Raw genomic sequence first — 18,779 nt, forward strand, 5'->3', positions numbered from 1 at the left:
ATAGATCCATACATTCATTTTGTGAGGACTGTTATCAAAGCTTCAGCAGTGTTATAGTAAGTATTACTTAGTAATGAGTCAGTATTTTGTCTACAAATTTGATTTTTTTATCACCAATGGAACAGAAATGTCTCTCATATCAGAGAATGACAAAAATGCTAAGATTTAAATTAATCAATCAAAATCTCAATAGCCAAAGGCAAGAAGCATAAAGCTCAAAACGGTGCTGACTCTCCATCTGTTTACAGTGGCAAGAAAGCAGATTACTGAAAGAAGTACTAATCAAGACAGCTTTCATAGTGATTTACCTGTAATATTGTTTCAAAGTTGAAAGTAAGCCCATTCCATAAGGTGAACTCTCCACTAGAAGCCCCAGTAACTAAGCGCCTCCCTTCTGGAGTCCACTGGAAGACAAGAATTAAGATGTATTACAACACAAATTGTTGCCCTGACACTACAGCAGAGTCTATCGCAAGGACAGACAACATGTCTGCACAGTTGTATTCTGCAGCTCTGTCTGCATTGGGTTCACTTACACACTGTCTGTACACCCCTCCACCCTACATTCTGGTATTTATTTGTTGCCCCATGCCCTGCTTCCAGTGCCTGAATACTACTGGATGAATAATCTGCCCATTTCTGACAAAAATACTTTGCACTATCACTGTGTCCCATAAAAAGATATCCATTCTGAAAAGTTGTTATTATTAATATTAGTAGTAGCCGTAGTAGTATCTATTGTATTTATAAATCACCCTGTCTACAATGCAGAACACAGCAAAGACAACAACAGAATTACACCACTGATTAAAACAAAAACAGAACTAAAAAAATACATAAAACAGCTACTACTGGCTTGCTATATTCTTAGCAATTTATCACTGTGCCATGGAGTGTAACACTATACTTACCCTAACAACAAATACTGGACATTTTACTTTATTGGTAGATGTCCTAACAAATTTTGTTGTTACAGCATTCATAGGATTGTTCAACATTCCTATAGGAGGGACCAGCTAAAAGAGAGGAAAAAATGTTAAAAATTATTCTTGGTACTTAATATGTGGAAACAGTCTTTTAGAAAATTGTTTGCAAGCTTATGTTCTTGAATGAGTAAACCAAAGAATCTCAATTTTGTGGAGACACTACAAAAGCATACCTAACATCATTCTTCAGAATTATATTACAATATGGCTTGGATGCAGAAATCCCACCATGAGAACAGAAGGCACATCTGCTTTGATAAAAACCATGGATGCAGTCCTCCCATGCAGTCCTCTCTCACACATACACACAGAGCCAAAGTGCCTTCTGCTCACATAATACGATCTTTGAATCCATGTCTAGAGCTTTAGCAGGATCATCATACTAGAATGTGACTAAATGAATTCATCTTCTTTCAAATCCACTTGTAAAATCAAGTTTCTATAGTACAATTAATGTTGTTATTCACTTCTCCCACACTTAAATAGAGAATTACAGCTTAAACCAATTTTTCAATCTTTCAGGAAGAAGAAAAATGTTTTACTGTCCAGGGGATAAATAAACATGTGTACTTACATCATTATAATACCCTCCATCAGGCTGAATTGCCCGCATATCCCGTTGGTCTCTTTGCCATACTCTGTTCTGGAAAGATGAAAAAACATTTTCATTAATACTATTGGTTAAAACCTGCTAGCTAGCTTGTACCAAATGAGAAACAATGTTTGCCTATCGGTGCCTGCAGTGTAGTGCTATTTTTGGAAAAGGAATGCAGCGTGTTTCATTTTCTAGAAGGAACAGGCAATTTCCTTCTTCAAATCAGTGCAAATTAGTTCAAGAACTTGAACTCAATGTCCCAAAGTAAAAAAAAATCATTTCCTCTTCAAATTTGCTACCAAAGTGCACCAGTTCGAATCAGGCCACAGGATAAACAAAATCCCACATCGCACTCAGAATGGGAAACACTCTCCAGGCAATAGAGGACTTTGGGCTTTAAAAATTCAATAGCGCTCTGTGAGACACCAAAATTTGGCGCCCCCACTTCTAGTGTTCCATTGTTTGTCATTGTTGCAGCGCCTCCTGTGGTGCCCTGTCGGCTTGGTGCCCAGTGTGGGCAAACTGGTCATGCTCCTCTAAATCCACTTCTGTTCTGGGTTAGGAGTAGGTAAACTATGACACACTATATACTGTATTTTTCGCTCTATAGGGCGCACTTTTCCCCCTCCAAAAATTATGGGGAAATGTGTGTGCGTCCTATAGAGCGAATGCAGGCTGTGCGGCTAAGCCCAAAGCCAGAACAGGGAGACGGAGCACTGCGGAGCGCTCTGTCTCACTCTTCTAGCTTGGGGTTAGATGCGCAAAGCCTCTCCAGGGCAGTGGGGTGCTGCCTTCACCCTGCTGCCCTGCAGAGGCTAGAAAGGCTGTCCCTGAAGCCAGAACAGCAAGACTCGCTGTTCTAGCTTGGGGATGGCTGCACAAAGCCTCCGCAGGGCAGCGGGGTGCCTGCACCCCGCTGCCCTGCGGAGGCTCTAAAGGCTGTCCCCGAAGCCTGAAGCCTTTGGAGTGCAGCGGGAACTTGCGCTGCGCTCTAAAGGCTTCAGGCGTCTTTGAGGCTGGTGGTGGGGGAAAGCAGTGCTTCCCCCCGCCAGCCCCAAAGAGCAGGTTGAAAGGAACCTAAAGCCTCCGGAGCCCAGAGGGAACTCCCGCCGCACTCCAGAGGCTTCGGGTTGCCTTCACTGAAGCCTGGAGAGCGTGAGGGGTCAGTGCGCACCGACCCCTCTCGCTCTATAGGCTTCCAAGGTAGCCGCCTGAAGCTTCCAGAGCTCAGCAGGAACTCCCGCTGCGCTCCGGAGGCTTTGGGTGAATGCACCTTGTTTTAGAGGGGGAGAACAAGAAAAAAAAAAATCCTGTTCTCCCCCTCTTATGGTCCGGTGCGTCCTATAGAGCGTAAAATACGGTATATGTTGGATTCCAACTCCCAAGGCCAACCACCATGGTCAATGGTCAAGGATGATGGAAGCTGTTGTCTGGCAACATCTGAAGGCCCACAGGTTAAGACACCTGTGCTCTAAAGAGATCAGACCACAGTTAAAGCTTAGTGCTTGAGTCTTAAACATTCATTAGTGAGGGCAGGAAAGTAACCTCTCACTGGCAGGAAAAGTAAACAACAGTTCTAAGTGTTGCTGTTTCCCTAGGTTTCACATACCTGATATGAAAGATTAACTGGTGTTTCTATTAGTCTCCTGAGGGCTGATAAGAAGTATAATTTTTGCCTCTTTCTAGGGCATTTTTGGTGTGAAATTTTTAAGTGCATAGTGAGAAATGGTTCAGACTTGGGAACAGAATCCCTCATTTTCCATAGCTACTCTCAGCATTTTAAGCTATTTTTCAAAATCTATTAAGCTATTTGGCAAAATCTCTACTAACTAGAAACTCATGCTTAATAATTATTTGCTTCTTTTGTCTTTTAAGCTAAAACATTTTGTAACAATTGCAGGTACAACAGGTTCCTAACATACCTCCAAATACTTGATTACAGAAGGATTATAGTCTATAGTTTTTCGGTTCACAGCTTTTCTCATACGTTTTCCATCAAAAGTGAGCTGCTGCATTGCCTGTTGCTGAGCAAAATCAGGTCTCTTATAGAACAGTTGTCGAGGGGCCTGGTGTTGAAACCTTGGCATATGGAAAAACCGCGGCGGTGATCCAATCTCTGTAGCCATGGTGTCTTTTGCTTTGGAAGATCTAAAATAAACAATTAAAAATGAAGGTTTCAACTAGGAATGCCAAGATATAAGAAATCTGAATAATACTAGAATTTCTCACATAAACAAGGCAGCTTTTAAACATGTGCAACATTAGCCCATCATTTCATCCATCATCATCATCATCCACCCTTCACCTTAGGCCCCAGAGCCATTACAACAACTAAAACACAATAGTAAAAACAGTTAAAACAACTTACAATCACAGAAATAAGGTGGGACCTAAAAATATACATATCAGCTATCCAAAGTCAGGGTAAAGAGATGTGCCTTCAGCATTTGCCAAATGCTATATAAGGAAGATGCCAGACACATCCATGCAAGGAGGGAGTTCCACAACTTAGGGGTTGCTATAGATAATATCCTCTCCCACTCTTACCCACCAGCTTCTGAGAGTGGTGCAACAATCAATAGGGCCTCCTATTGTACAACTAATGTACAATGCAATACTGAAAACAGGATATGGCTTCCCAAAATAGGTTTGTACTCCCTTGTGAGTCAATTAAAACTATTAGTAACTGATCTCACACACCACAGAAGCAAAGTAACACAGTAATTACCTTGTAGGTGGCAATGCACAAGCTAGTAATACTATATTAAATAAGTATTTAACTACAACCAAAGACAAGTATTGACTTCGATTTTTGAGAAGGACAACGTATGAATTTTCTTACACTCCACTTGTAGAGTGAAAGCTCATTTCTTGTTTGTTAAACAATTGTCAGTGTTAAATTAAGGTTATTTTTTCTAATTTAAAATGGTTCTGTTGGAGGCAGGCAGGCAAATACACCATCACTACAAGCTCTTGGGTTCAGCTATGATGTCACCTTCCCCATCACAGCAGCACTAGCTGCACTGTAAGAGAGAACTCAGGGGATGAGGCTGCAGGCAAAGGTCCCATTATACGCCTACTCCTGAACAGCTCAAAGCAGTCCCTTCTGCAGCTCTCTTCCAAATTAACATATTCTATGTGTGGCAGGATTTTTTATTTTTAAACAAAAACGTTTTTATTCTGCTCGGTATTCTATATTTCTTGGTCTTCTATATTTCTGTTTTCTAATGTCTTTTCTCCCCCACTCACACTTACTTCTCTTGGATTAACTTCTTTTTTATGCTTATTACACTGTAAGGCTTTTAACAGAATTGTGGATGTTATAAGCCACTTCAAGGACTTCAGTGAAGAATTGGAATACAAATTTAAATCAGTAAAAATACATATGAAAAATGGTTTCATCAGTCTGGCCTTTTATCTTTCCCCTAAGAAAATACAGGACGTTATCTAGCCCAGTCGGGGGAAACCTCAGGCTTCAGAGCCAAATGCAGCTTTGTCCTCTCTCTCCGGCCTTTGAGCTCTCCCAAGGCCACCCGCCTCACTGGCGCCGTATCACATCTAAGTGTTGTTGCATGGCTGGAACATGTCCTCGTACTCTGATACAGTTGTCAGTGTTAAGGGCTAAGAACTTAATTCGTTCTGGAGGTCCGTTCTTAACCTGAAACTGTTCTTAACCTGAGGTACCACTTTAGCTAATGGGGCTTCTCGCTGCCTCCGCGCGATTTCTGTTCTCATCCTGAAGCCAAGTTCTTAACCCGAGGTAATATTTCTGGGTTAGCAGAGTCTGTGACCTGAAGCGTCTGTAACCCGAGGTACCACTGTAATGCCTCTTGGAAGATAGAGAGAGGTAGCAAACGATGGTATTAGATCCTATGACACACTATATCTGGAAGAGGACTGAGGAGGAAGGAGCCAGCTACAACTGCCTGGTCAGAGTCCTTGAATCCTATAAGGGCTGCATCTAGTGACTGGTACATACCAGTTCAGCTCCTTCCCCTTCCCTTACAGCCCGGTAAGTAAAGCAGCTGCTGGTAAAGGTTTTCAGGACACACTTAACTTTCCCCCTCTCTCATAGTCCGGCACAGGAATGTATCCATGCTGCCCATTCTGTATATATAAAGGCCATATGGGGACAATGACACCCCCTTTAGAACCACCAACAAAATCAAAATGGCATTTCTCTGGAATATTTTGTGACAGCCACCTTTATTTTACCTTCAGGGAGCAAATGTAAGGTGTATGTTTGAAAGAAAACTGGTAAGAAGAAATAAGTAAGAAAACCGAACTTCTGGGTCACCCCAATAATACCAATGGCAAGCCATTTCTAAACAAAAGGGACTAGACTACTTTTGCAACCAAACTATAAAAATGATGATTCCAGTTATTTAGTACATACAAGTACCATTTCCCATCTTTGTTCTAAAGAGCTTATAATTACAGAATTTACAAGATTCAAGAAACAGGCTAGAGTGAAATAATTTTGCAGTTATTATGTATATGAAACCATTTAACCATCTGTTGCAATATAACAGTGTTAAAATGCTTAACTTCCAAATTAGTCATCTGCTGTATTTCTGCTTGAAAATTCAGATGTCAAATTTCAACAACTTTGATGCCATGTAAAAGACCTGCAAGAGGCTACTTGTTTAGCTAAAATATAGCTAACATGGATTAAGAAGCCAGTGGGTATACCAAAGGCCTTGTCTGGGTTCAAGCTTCACCTTGGTCATGGAAGATAATGTTTCCAAGTTTCCAATCTGTAGCTAAGAAAAAAGTGTCCTGCTCAGAGCTGTTGTGAATGTGTCAATAGAGATTACAGAGTACTTTATAAAAATAAGTTTTATATAAATGATGAACACTAAGTACCAGCAGTACTATCTTCCTATAAATATTATGATGTCCTTTATAAGCTGAGATTTCATTTAGTTTGTTCAGTTTCTAAATGATAAAAAGTGTACTGTGTTAGGAGCACAGGAAACTCCTTATAGTAGTGGTAGCCAAACTTGGCCCTCCAGCTGTTTTGGGACTACAATTCCCATCATCCCTGACCACTGGTCCTGTTAGCTAGGGATGATGGGAGTTGTAGTCCAAAAACAGCTAGAGGGCCAAGTTTGGCCACCACTGCCTTATAGTGTTGTACACTGTAGATATGTTGCATAAATACCACACCAGGAGGTTACAGTTTGTGGTTACTCCAAAGACTGCTTAAGCATAAGCCTTGGTTCAGATGACATGCTAAGCCATGATGGAGCTTGTTCCTCCACATTCTGGCAGTGGAGGGACTCCCTCTACCACCAATGTCTGGCGTGCCAAGGTACCTTGTGGCTTATTCCTCCCTCGGTTTGAGGGCCAGAGCGTAATGCCACCTTCACCCAATGGTACATTGCCAGTGAAACCTCAGGAGCAGTGGTGGTTTCACCTCTGATATACCACTGGGTGAAGGCACCATCACACTCTGGCCCTCAAACTGGTCCTGGGTGATGTATCAATACGTCACCCAGACCAACCACATACATACTTCCTAGGGACAGTTTCTTGACAAAAATTATTCATTTATTCATTATGCTATGGATTTATTTCTCTTTTTCCAACAATACTTTTTTATACAAGTCTTTGTCAATGGAAAATGTAGCAGTGGCAAATTTTCTGCTGCACAACACTGTTGCATTTGCAAGCTGAAAGTGCCAACACACAAGTATAAAAAAGGCTTTTTTGTAAATAAAAATATGAATTTTTTGTTTCCCCCCCAAAAAAACCAGTTTGCCTATGTATTTGCTTTATATACATCATTTACTTTTTATAAAATAACAAATTATTATTATTTTCATTCATTTTTGGTGGTAGAGTATCCAAAGGGATGTGTACAAGCTGCTCACACAGACTTAACATCTCAATGAAGCTGGAAGCTATGTAACACTAGTATTAGAACTGGCTTTCTACAGCCTACAAACTCAGTACAGAAATGATTGTTGAACAGCCTTACATAAGATTACCTGCATTAAGTGCTGACCAACCAATCACACTCATCTGAACAGTCTTACAAAGAATTAAGCAGAGGTGACTAGTGATCTTCTCTTTAACTACTCAGGTTACTGCTACTTATTTTTCCTTCTCTACCACCAAAGTTCCCACATAAAATTGTGTGTAATGGAAAAAATCCTAAAGAGATTTTTCTATTTCAAGCAATGTCTGATATAGGAAAATTGGGCAGTTTCAAAGTTTTAATTAACTTTTCAGATGACTAGCTCTAAGAGTCAAATACAGTGGTACCTCAGGTTACATACGCTTCAGGTTACAGACTCCGCTAACCCAGAAATATTACCTCGGGTTAAGAACTTTGCTTCAGGATGAGAACAGAAATCATGCTCTGGCGGCGCGGCAGCAACAGGAGGCCCCATTAGCTAAAGTGGTGCTTCAGGTTAAGAACAGTTTCAGGTTAAGTACAGACCTCTAGAATGAATTAAGTACTTAACCCGAGGTACCACTGTATGAAGATGATGTAGTTATTTTTAAGTAAGTTAAAATTAGTAGAAGTTTCCTGTGCCTTAATTTTTCGCCAAATTGTAATCAATATAAGGAAGTACCTTATATAATTTGAGTATTTACTCAAATTTAACGCTCACTTTTTTTGCCAAATAACATTGCGAAAATTAAAGTGTGCATTAGATTCAATAGCACATTTACATTCGCCAGCAAATACTTTTTGGTTTCAAGGTTCTGAAAATTGAGGTGTACATTAGATTCGATGGCACATTAAAGTAAATATGGTATATACAGTGGAATCTTGGTTCTCAAACGACTTCATTGACGAACCTGAACATCGACAAGTGAATGTTTTCGTTAAAGGCTTCCAAGGCACGTTTATCCATTTTTTCAATGGATTTTGCTGACCATCCCTTGATTTTCGGTTTTCAAATGTTTTGGAAGTCGAACAGTTCCACTGTACTACAGAGTTTCCATTTGGGGGAATATTTATAACTGTTACAGTAAAAATAATTTCCAACTAAAGTTTTGGATTTGTTTAAATATAAATTTCAAATAAGATTGTGCATTTTCAGTTACAATGTTTTTGGAAAATTTATTTTTTTGATATATTTATATAGCACATAAAATCAGAATTTCCTTTTAGTTATGCTTACTAAATATATGAATGGGTAATTAACAAAATTATTATACCATGTACAGTCATACCTCGAGTTGAATGTGCTTCGGGTTGAGCGCGTTCAAGTTGCGCTCCGCGACAACCCGGAAGTAACGGAGCGTGTTACTTCCGGATTTCGCTGCTCGCGCAGATGCTCAAAATGACGTCATGCGCATGCATGGAAGCAGCGAAACGTGACCCACGCACGCGCCTTGCGTTCTGTTTGGGATGCGAACGGAGCTCTGGAACGGATCCCGTTAGCATCCCGAGGTACCACTGTACTGTATTAATATGCTAAATCAGACTCTAATATATTTAGAACGCCAGAATTTTTTCCAAAAAACCCAGAACAGTGTTACCAAGATCAATTCTGGAATTGCATCGGCAAGGCACAAAAACATCTGTGTGAAAGTTGCATACAAGATAAATATCACATAAATGGGTTTGGAATCACTATATATGACCTTTTGTTTCCAAAGCAAGATATAACTATGAAACATTTCTGGACATCTGTAGTTAAAACCCGCAGTCCAAAAAATTATCAATATAATATATCTAAGATCCATTAGAATATATAGCACAGTATATTTTCCTTTTAAGATGCTTTGTTGGATCTTTGGGAACCAGAAATGAGTAGAATTCAAAAATGAGAAAGGAAGGAGGTGCTTGGACCTCACATTTGTAGTGCCATATAGATTGTAAAATTATAGCAAAAGTACACAGAATTGTTCCTTTGAATCATGGAATCATAAAATTGTAGAGCTAGAAGGAATCCCGAGGGTCATCTAGTCTAACCCCTGCAATGCAGGAATTTCAACTACAAGATTCGTGGCAGATGGTCATCCAACCACTCCTTAAAAACATTCAAGGAAAGAAAGTCCACCACCTCCCAAGGGAATCTGTTCCACTGTGAAACAGCTCTTACTGTCACAAAGCTCTTTCTGATGTTTAGTCAGAATCTCCTTTCTGTTAACTTGAATCTATTAGCTCGAGTACTACCCTATGGAGCAGGAGAAAACAAGCTTGCTCCATCTTCCATGAGATAACCCTATAGATATTTGAAGGTGGCTATCAGGTCTCCTCTTAGGCTCCTCCTTTTCAGGTTCCTGGAACTCCCACAGCTCTCGCTCATAAGGCTTGGTTTCCAAACCCTGGATCATCTTGGTTACCCTCTTCTACAAATGTTCCAGCTTGCCAATATACTACTTAAATTTTGGTGCCCAGAACTGGACACAGTATTCCAGGTGTGGTCTGACCAGGGCAGAATAGAGTGATCTATTACTTCCCTTGTCCTGGACATTATACTTCTGTTGGTAAGCCTATAATAGCCATTTGCTTTTTTCTGCTGCACTGCACTATTGACACATGTTAAGCTTGTTGTCTACTAAGACCCCTAGATCCTTTTCACATGTGCTACTGGTAAGCCATGTGTCCATTTGATATTTGTGTTATCTGATTATTCCTATCTAACTTTAGAACCTTACATTGGTCCCTAGTGAATTTCATTAGTCTGGGCCCAGTTCTCCAATTTGATAAGGTGATCCTGAATCCTGATTCTGTCTTCTGTGGCATTAGCTATGCTTCCCAGTTTGGTGTCATCTGCAAATTTGACAAGAATCCTCTCAATTACTTTGTCCAAATAGTTTATAAAGACGCTGAACAATGGGCTTAGGACACTAATTTGCTTCTGGACACTTATACAAGCCATGGTTTTAGCATCCTGCTATAAATGAATATTGATCGATTATAATGAATATTACTAGTAAAAAGATTGCAGATTCGAACCGATTCTCTGCAACAGATTAATCAGTAATTTGATTGCACATAAGCTAGTCCACCGATGAATACTATGTTTCACATTTCCTGCTTGAGAGCAGTCCCATTTTAGGGGTTAAGCGTGGGATGTTGTACCACTGAAATCTGACTTTAAGTGTACATGGCATAGTTTAACACACCTGGTATCTGCACCTGAGCAAGTTCAACATATTTCTAAATCCTAGCACTTGTTGCTTAGGCTGCAATCTTAACCCTACTTACCTGAGAGTAAATCCCATTAAATTCAATAGGACTTACTTCTGAATAGGTATGATTAGGGTTGTGCTGCTAGTCAGGATTCTTGCATATTAATATTTATTCTTCATGTGCAATCACTTTCTTTAAATAGAAATAGACCTGAATTTTATGCAGACAAATGTCCAAAGTGAAATATCCCATTTTATTCTTCAATGAACTGCTCTGCAGACAATTTGAATTTTGTCATTTTCTTATTATAAACCCTGCATGTCTTAGGAACAATGTACGTGCCCTCGTATAACCTCTCCAGAGTGCAAAAGGTAACTTAATTATGAAGCGCCCCAAAATATTTGTAGAACGAGGTGGAAGATAATGAATCCCATCTAACTTCAGAAAGCCAGGCATTTCCCCCAGACACTAACTGTTTACAATTAGAAGCAAAACTGGTTTTAAATCTCTACAGACTGCAACTCCCAGGGCTTCTTTCTTACTCTGGAGCAGGCTCCTTGAAGACTGCTAGAAAGCCAGCTTTTCTGCAAAGCCATAATTCAAGTAACTGGTTCCATTCAGAGAAATTTGTTGTAATGAGTTTTTATTTAAAATCTTTAGATCCTGGAACGTAATATAAATATCAATTACTACATGTCCAAGACAAACTACAGATGGGCATACTGATTTACGTGGCTAGCTACTGTGACCCAATTACATTTTGCCTATTCCACACAACAACTATATTATTCACTAAATCTATATCCAACTTTTCCTCCAAGAATCTCAAGGCAGGGTAGATGGTTTCTATAGTTTCATGTTATCCTCACAACAACTCTGTGAGGTAGATTGGTCTTCAGTTATAGTGACTGATCTAAAATGCTTTATGGCTTAGCAGGGATTTGAACCTGGATCTTCTCAAACCTAGTCCAACAATCACCCCACCCCACAGTGTCTCAATACACTCTTGAAGACAACTAATTAAGAAGTCACACCAAATCTCATTTTCAGGGGAATGATGAAACAGTGAGACAGATTTCAAAACTGTAATATGTGTCTGCTAGATTTGATTCCTCATCTGATTAGTTAGGCCTTTCTAATTTTTTATGCTAAGATTATAGTCTTACAGATAATGTACTTATAATAAAATCATTCTGCAATTAATTGGATCTTCAAGTAATTCTATTTAAAATAAACAATGACTCTGATCCCCAGTGTGCCTTGAGGGGACCCACAAGACCACGACAAAAAATAGAGAAAAAAGTTAGGCATCTTCCAGACCAAACAATGATACACCCTGAATCACCCTCAACTCCTTCTGCATTCTGATGCAGGATGGGGTGAAGAGTGGAGTGAGCCATTGGTAAGAGTCTTCCAAACAGAAGACATTTTGAAAGTATCAGTCAGGAACAACAGCACTCCAACTGACAACGTTCTCAGTAACAGAGCATGTGGCAACCTAAATGGCCTCAGCCCAGTATACCTGAAGGAGCATCTCCACCCCCACCCCTTAGTCTGGACACTGAGGTCCTCCTTTGAGGGTCTTCTGCTAGTTCCCTCACTGTGAGAAGCAAAGTTATAGGGAACCAGGCAAAGGGCCTTCTCGGTAGTGGCGCCCTCCCGGTGGAATGCCCTCCCTTCAGATGTCAAGGAGATAAATGATTACACAACTTAAATAAACAGTATTCTTTTTTTTAAGACTTACACAACTTTTAGAAGACATCTGAAGGCACTCCTGTATCAGGGGTTTTTTATGTTGTTGCTTTTATTATGTTTTTAGATATTCTGTAAATATTATTATTATTAGTTTGAATAAATATACCGTATTTTTTGCTCTATAAGACTCACTTTTTCCCTCCTAAAAAGTAAGGGGAAATGTGTGTGCGTCTTATGGAGCGAATGCAGGCTGCGCAGCTATCCCAGAAGCCAGAAAGCAAGAGGGATTGCTGCTTTCACTGCGCAGCGATCCCTCTTGATGTTCTGGCTTTTGAGATTCAGAATATTTTTTTCCTTGTTTTCCTCCTCCAAAAACTAGGTGCGTCTTGTGGTCTGGTGCGTCTTATAGAGCGAAAAATACGGTATGCATGATTTTTTCCTCCATAAAGCAGAGAGGAACTGTCTGTGAGGTAAACAAGCAGGTTAGATCCAGTTCTGGCCACAGGAAGGGTGCTCCTATCATCCACTGACTGAAGGAGGGGTGGGTAAGAACTTTTTGCCAATTCCCCATTCAAATATATTCAAGAGGGTTGGAGATCCCTCTGGAACAGTTGGGAGGGCACTGCAGGTGGGAAAGGAGAACTATCAAAAATCACCTCTCCCATTACAAGAGTCTCTATTGGACCAAAATTCTTTCCATTCATAGAAAGCAAGCCTATGTGAGCAGAAAGTCACTACTGGGTCTAGCCCGGCATTGTTAGACTATTTCAGTAAAGTGAAGGCATAACTTAATGAGCAGCAGATTTGTAATTTAAAAAAATTATAGGGCAGGTTTGATTCAAGTGGAAAGTGTTGATACTCCTGCTTTTTTTTTTACATATGGATAACTAAAGAGAGCATGCAATGTGACGGTATTCATCATAGCTTGTTGACAAAGTGAATATTTCAACATGTCAAGATTTAAATGTGCAATCCTAACCCCCAGATACACCAGGTGGGAGAGAATGGGATGAGACATAACTCTCCACTTGCTGACTGCACACTTTGACCAGTGCACATTACTTACTCTGGCATATCTACTAACTCTGGCAAAGGGAGAGCCCTATTGAGGCAAACTAAGCTACCAGAATTAAAGGACAAAATAGTGTATGTTAAGGGTGGGGATGGATGTCTTGAACAGAGAGATAAAAAAGTTACATGGTGTCCTAATTTCATTCATTCATTTGTTCCATACACAGAATTTGCTTTAATTTATACCACCCAAAATGCAACTGTAATTATTAGAGGCAAGGAAAGGTCAGAAAATGAAGGTTTATACTGGACACCCAAACTCAGGCTGTGCCACCCTGGCCAGCAGCAGTTAGGGTGCAATTCAACTTACATAATATATACATCAGCATGTCTGTTTCCTGGAAATCCTTGCATATATGCCTAGTTAGGATTGCTCAGTATGTGTACCAACTATGCATTCTCTGGGCATTACACCCCCCATTGGATTTGTTTGCAGAACAATTGAAAACTGTTCATGCAATTAATACAAATTAGTTTTATATCCAAATTTCAGGAATAAAAATAAAAGCTCGAAATTAAGAAGTCAAACTAATTCCTTTTGCAGAAATGAATGACTATTTCAAGGGTATCATATTTACATATTTGAGATGTTAGCTACTATTTCAACTAACAGATTAAACTATTCCATTTGAAGTGTAAACTATGTACGATTAATAAGCATTAGAAATAAAATCTTCAGTATTTTATTGGTTTATTAATATTCTACTTTAAGATGAACAAAACTACGGCTTACCAGCAAAAATGTAATGTTTGTCTCAAACATTGTTGTGTGAAATGTTTCCGTGGTGCAGGAAGGTAGGATGTAAGTTTTAAAGTAAACTTACATCCTACCTTCCTGCACCACTGAAACATTTCACACAACTGAAACATTCTGTAGTATTAAGTTTCAGTTCATTCTAAAGTAGACACCTGCGTTCTGAGAACATGTGAAATTTACTTTAATACTGAATATATTAGAAACTAGAAAGCTACAGGCTTTATAACAAATGTTTATATACAAACCTTTATAACAAATGCATGTATGTCAAGTAGTACATGGTAGGAATGTTGTCTGAGCATGATCCTACTCACATACTGGTCCTACTCACACAATGAGTATTTTTGAAAATTGTGGAATCATGACTTCTTGATAAAATAAGATAGCAATTCAACATAAGAGTGTAACTGGTAAAAAAACCTGATCCTAACCAATTTCTGTAACTTGCATTGAATTTCTCAGTGCATATGCTGTTCTAACATTTAAAAAATGCAAAAGTATTAGTCTTTCCTAACATATTCATAAGGTTCCTGCACAATGGAAATATATATTTAATATGTTTGCATTGTTAATACATCTTATTGGCTCTTAAACTAACAACTGACAGCAACATTATGCATGCTTATTCAAATCAGTTCCCATTGTACTCAATTGAGTTTCTGCCAAATACTGCACTCGGGAACACAGCCTGAGCTTGTTCTCAGTTATAGGTGCTACTTGTTTTGCTTAAATCGAATGCTACTTGAAACCCTGCATGTTCGTTCACCAAGAAGTTACACTCCAAAATAATTATATGAAGCGTGTATTTATCATCTACCTAGAATACATTAAAGGTCTCTAAATGAAACCCTGCATGTCTGTACAGCAAGAAGTTACATGTTTGTACACCAAGAAGTTACACTCCAAAATAATTATATGAAGCTTGTATTTATCATCTACCTAGCATACGTTAAAGGTCACTAAAGCGTCCTACACATCTACAAGTGATTGACCCTTACAACACCCCTGTAAGGAGGCCTGTCATAATCAACCCCCCCCCCCTTTTACAAACGAGGAGATGAGGTTGGTAAGGCGGCGTTGATCTTAGGGACACCTAGCGAGTGAGTGGCTGAGGTGCGCCCTGAATGGAAAGGATCCCAAAGCGCCGATCCCACACACAGCTGCTACCCTGCACCCAAGGAACTCTTCAGCTACTCTTGTGGATCTTAGGGCGAGGCCGAAATTACTTATTGCGCCCAAAACAGCAGGGCAGATGGATGGTCGGCTTTCCCCTACCGGGCTTCGACTGAAGACTTTGCGGCTCTTTTCAAACTTTCGCTCCTAACCCCACGCCGGCCTCTCTCCCGCTCTCCTCACAACGTCCTCCTCCTGCCCCGGCTTTCAGCCACAGGCCCCTCCGCCGCCAATAGCGTAACAGCGGCACCTCTCGCGGCCTAAAGATGGCGGAAGCCGCGGCGGTCTTCCGGGTCGCCGGGGTTCCTTCCCTCCCGCACCCCTGCCTCCCCACCGCCAATCGCCTCAAGGAGAAAAACTCACAAAGCAGCCGCTCACAGAGCCCCGTACGCGGGGCCCAAAAACCTAGAGCTCGCCTATCCCGGAAGCTGCTGCCTCACGAGCCGTCGCCACCATCCGCCATCTTCCCCACCAGCGACCGGAGGCGGTGCACATGAACGACGTCATCGCGCGCGCGCGGAGGGAACCAGCCAAAGGGAGGGAGGAGCGAAGGCGCTGAGCATGCGCGTACTCCTTATGAATAAGTGACGACATCTTCTTGCGACGGGTTTCTGGCTGCTGTGGCGGAACTGGAAAGCAGGCCGGGGAGCGGGAGCAGCAGTTTAGACCTTTATTAGACTTCCCAAAAGGTCTCCAAATAGTGGTGATTCTTTGACTTTTAGAAGGATTGTTTCTGTGCTGATTATAGTCCAGAAGAGGAGTGAGAAAAAGAGTGTTCCAGCCCCAGTCAGCATGGACAATGGCCAGGGATGGTGGAAGTTGGAGCCCAATGACACCTGACCGACCACTCCTGGCAGGAAAAACCAAGATTGGGGGTGCAGAGAGAAGAGAGAAAGCAAACCCTACACGTACATAAAGAGGTTTTTAAAGAGGAGAGGATTGTATGGTGCAATAAAAAAAAGCCCACAAAGTAGTTTACGAAGAATTAATTAATGAGTTATCTCAGTCATCACAAGAAATCAATGGTAATACCTCAATGGTTTTCTATCTCCATCTCTAATGCAGTCAGTAGACTTAGGCAAGCCTAATAATGCCATAGGTTTGGGATGTAAAAGTACTAGATGGGAAGGAAGGCCAATTTGCACAATTTTCTGCAGCAGATAAAAACTAGGGGGTTAAGGAACCAATCCTAATCATAGCAAGTAAAAAGGTAGAGGTAACCATAGCAAGACAGCTTAAAGGGCCATAGGTAGCCAGTGCAATTGGAGGTGAAGTATCAATACCACACTGCTCATGGAAACTTGGTGTGTATTGCCAATGGAGTGAGCCAGGGCAGGTGCAAGGTTGCCACATCCTAAGTCTCTTTGTATCCCTTACATACGCTCCAGTAACGAGCACAAATCTACTCCAGCCCTTGGTTTGTCTTCTATTGCAGTCAAAGCAAAACTAATCCACGCTTTCCATGGCAATAAAAAGATGTGCTCCCTACTCTGTCAGTTGGTAATAGCTTCTGCACAAGATACAGTGGTGCCTCGCAAGACAAAATTAATCCGTTCCGCGTGTCTCTTCGTCTTGCGAAGCACGGCTATTAGCGGCTTAGTGGCTATTAACGGCTTAGCGGCTTTAAGATAAAGGAAACAAACTCGCAAGAACTCGCAAGACATTTCGTCTTGCGAAGCAAGCCCATAGGGAAATTCGTCTTGCGGAACGACTCAAAAAACGGAAAACTCTTTCGTCTTGCGCGTTTTTCGTCTTACGAGGCATTCGTCTTGCGAGGTACCACTGTAATTTAAAAGCCTCAGCTTGGTATGGCTGGGAACTAATGCAGAGCTTTCCAAACTTTTCATGTTGGTGACACACTCTTTATACATGCATCATTTCGTGACACAGTAATTCAGTTTTACTAGCAAACTGGAGGTTAAACTAACCCCTTATAAGAGATACGGAAACATACATAAATTTAATAATAAAATGTATAGGGACACACCTACACACTACAGCTGGCACACTAATGTGTCACAACACACAATTTGGAAAGGGAACTAAGGGAATAGGAAGCATCTCCAAAAGGGCAAAGGAATCTGGCCAATAGAAGTGTGGTATAAAGTAGCTCTCGTTCTCCAAGTTTAGTTTAATATTTGCATTGGAATAGCCCAGAGGCTTTATTCCCCCCCCCCAACTTTTACTAATAGATGTGGAAAAGTTAGAATCCAAGAAGTTTAGGATTTTATGTTTACAAATCATTATGCAGAACAATTGGGCAGCCCCCCTCCAACCTTAAATATTTCAAGCACAAGACAAAAAGCTGATGGAAGCTGTTATGACTGGTGGTATTGCATGAGTAGTTTTCAAGCAAGATTCAACGGGGGGGAAATTCAATGTGATTCTCAGTGGATTGAGATCAGACCGAATTTTACAAGGTTTTACGTCTTTTTTAAAAAAATCTTGACACTCCAATCTTGACACTCCTAGGTGCTAGGTTTTTGGTACAAAAACAAGTGGTTTCATATATAAGCTTTTCCAGTGTAATCATTCCACTGCTGCAGCTTGTGAGTGATGATTATTGGTTACTGTCTAGCAGAAAGAAAAATCTAATCAAGATGTATCAGATTGCTTCAACTTGTTTGCTTCTGTACACACTGATATTTTTTACTAAATGCTGAGGTTATGACTCCTGACTTTCGCCTGTTTTATTCACTTGGTCAGTTTTGAGTAAAGAGACTAGTTCAGCAAACCTTTAACAGCTCATTGCTGTATTTTAATGTTTTAATGCTTGTAGGCTACTGTTATTGGGTGGCATATAAATGCTGTTAATAAATAAAAGTAATGAATAAATAAAATAGCATTAGAAGTGATTCTGCAGGTGGAGGGAATGGAGTAAGCCGATTCATTCCTCAGTCACTGTTGCCAGCTGGATGAGGGACATCTTATCATTTATGACAGCTGACTGACGTATTGTAACATGCAATTTCTGTAGCATTAGTGCATTTCCGCCTAAGTGTAGGGCATGGATCATGTTTCTATCTTTATGAGCCCCATGGTTCTGCCAGCAGTTTCCTTTCACACTACAAAACTAAGAAGTGCTACTTATGGTAGCTCATTCACCCAGTTTGACATTTCCAGTCACACTTCCCAAAACACAAAAGTATTATTTTTTTCTCTCTCCGACATTCATACATTGTATGTGCAATTATTGTTTATAGCAACATATGTATACAATAAATAACTTTACATCAATTTACCAACATACAGCAAAAATATTATATGCAGTTTAATAATCCAACAAATTCCTTCAGCTCCTTGTGTTCATCCACCCCTTGCAGAGTATTTCCTCAAGACAACAGGACTTTTGTATAAACAATGAGTGAATGAGAACATTCACAAATCACAGACCCCTCA

General features: G+C 40.4%; 1 protein-coding gene across 2 annotated transcripts in view; it reads right to left on the reverse strand.

The window, feature by feature from the left end:
- Positions 1 to 15,901, reverse strand: part of WDR33 (WD repeat domain 33) — a 58,325-nt gene extending 42,424 nt beyond the window's left edge. For both annotated transcript variants that reach the window (XM_081189313.1, XM_081189312.1), the window contains exons 1-5: positions 15,744 to 15,901; positions 3,504 to 3,729; positions 1,561 to 1,629; positions 912 to 1,016; positions 309 to 404 (exon numbers count right to left, since the gene is read on the reverse strand). In XM_081189313.1, coding sequence (XP_081045439.1) covers positions 309 to 404; positions 912 to 1,016; positions 1,561 to 1,629; positions 3,504 to 3,707 — 474 coding nt within the window. In that variant the 5' untranslated portion in view covers positions 3,708 to 3,729; positions 15,744 to 15,901. The remainder of the gene's footprint in view (positions 1 to 308; positions 405 to 911; positions 1,017 to 1,560; positions 1,630 to 3,503; positions 3,730 to 15,743) is intronic.
- Positions 15,902 to 18,779: the final 2,878 nt, after the last annotated feature.

Source organism: Podarcis bocagei, assembly GCF_964188305.1.
Source record: "Podarcis bocagei genome assembly, chromosome: 4".
NCBI classification, from domain to species: domain Eukaryota; kingdom Metazoa; phylum Chordata; class Lepidosauria; order Squamata; family Lacertidae; genus Podarcis; species Podarcis bocagei.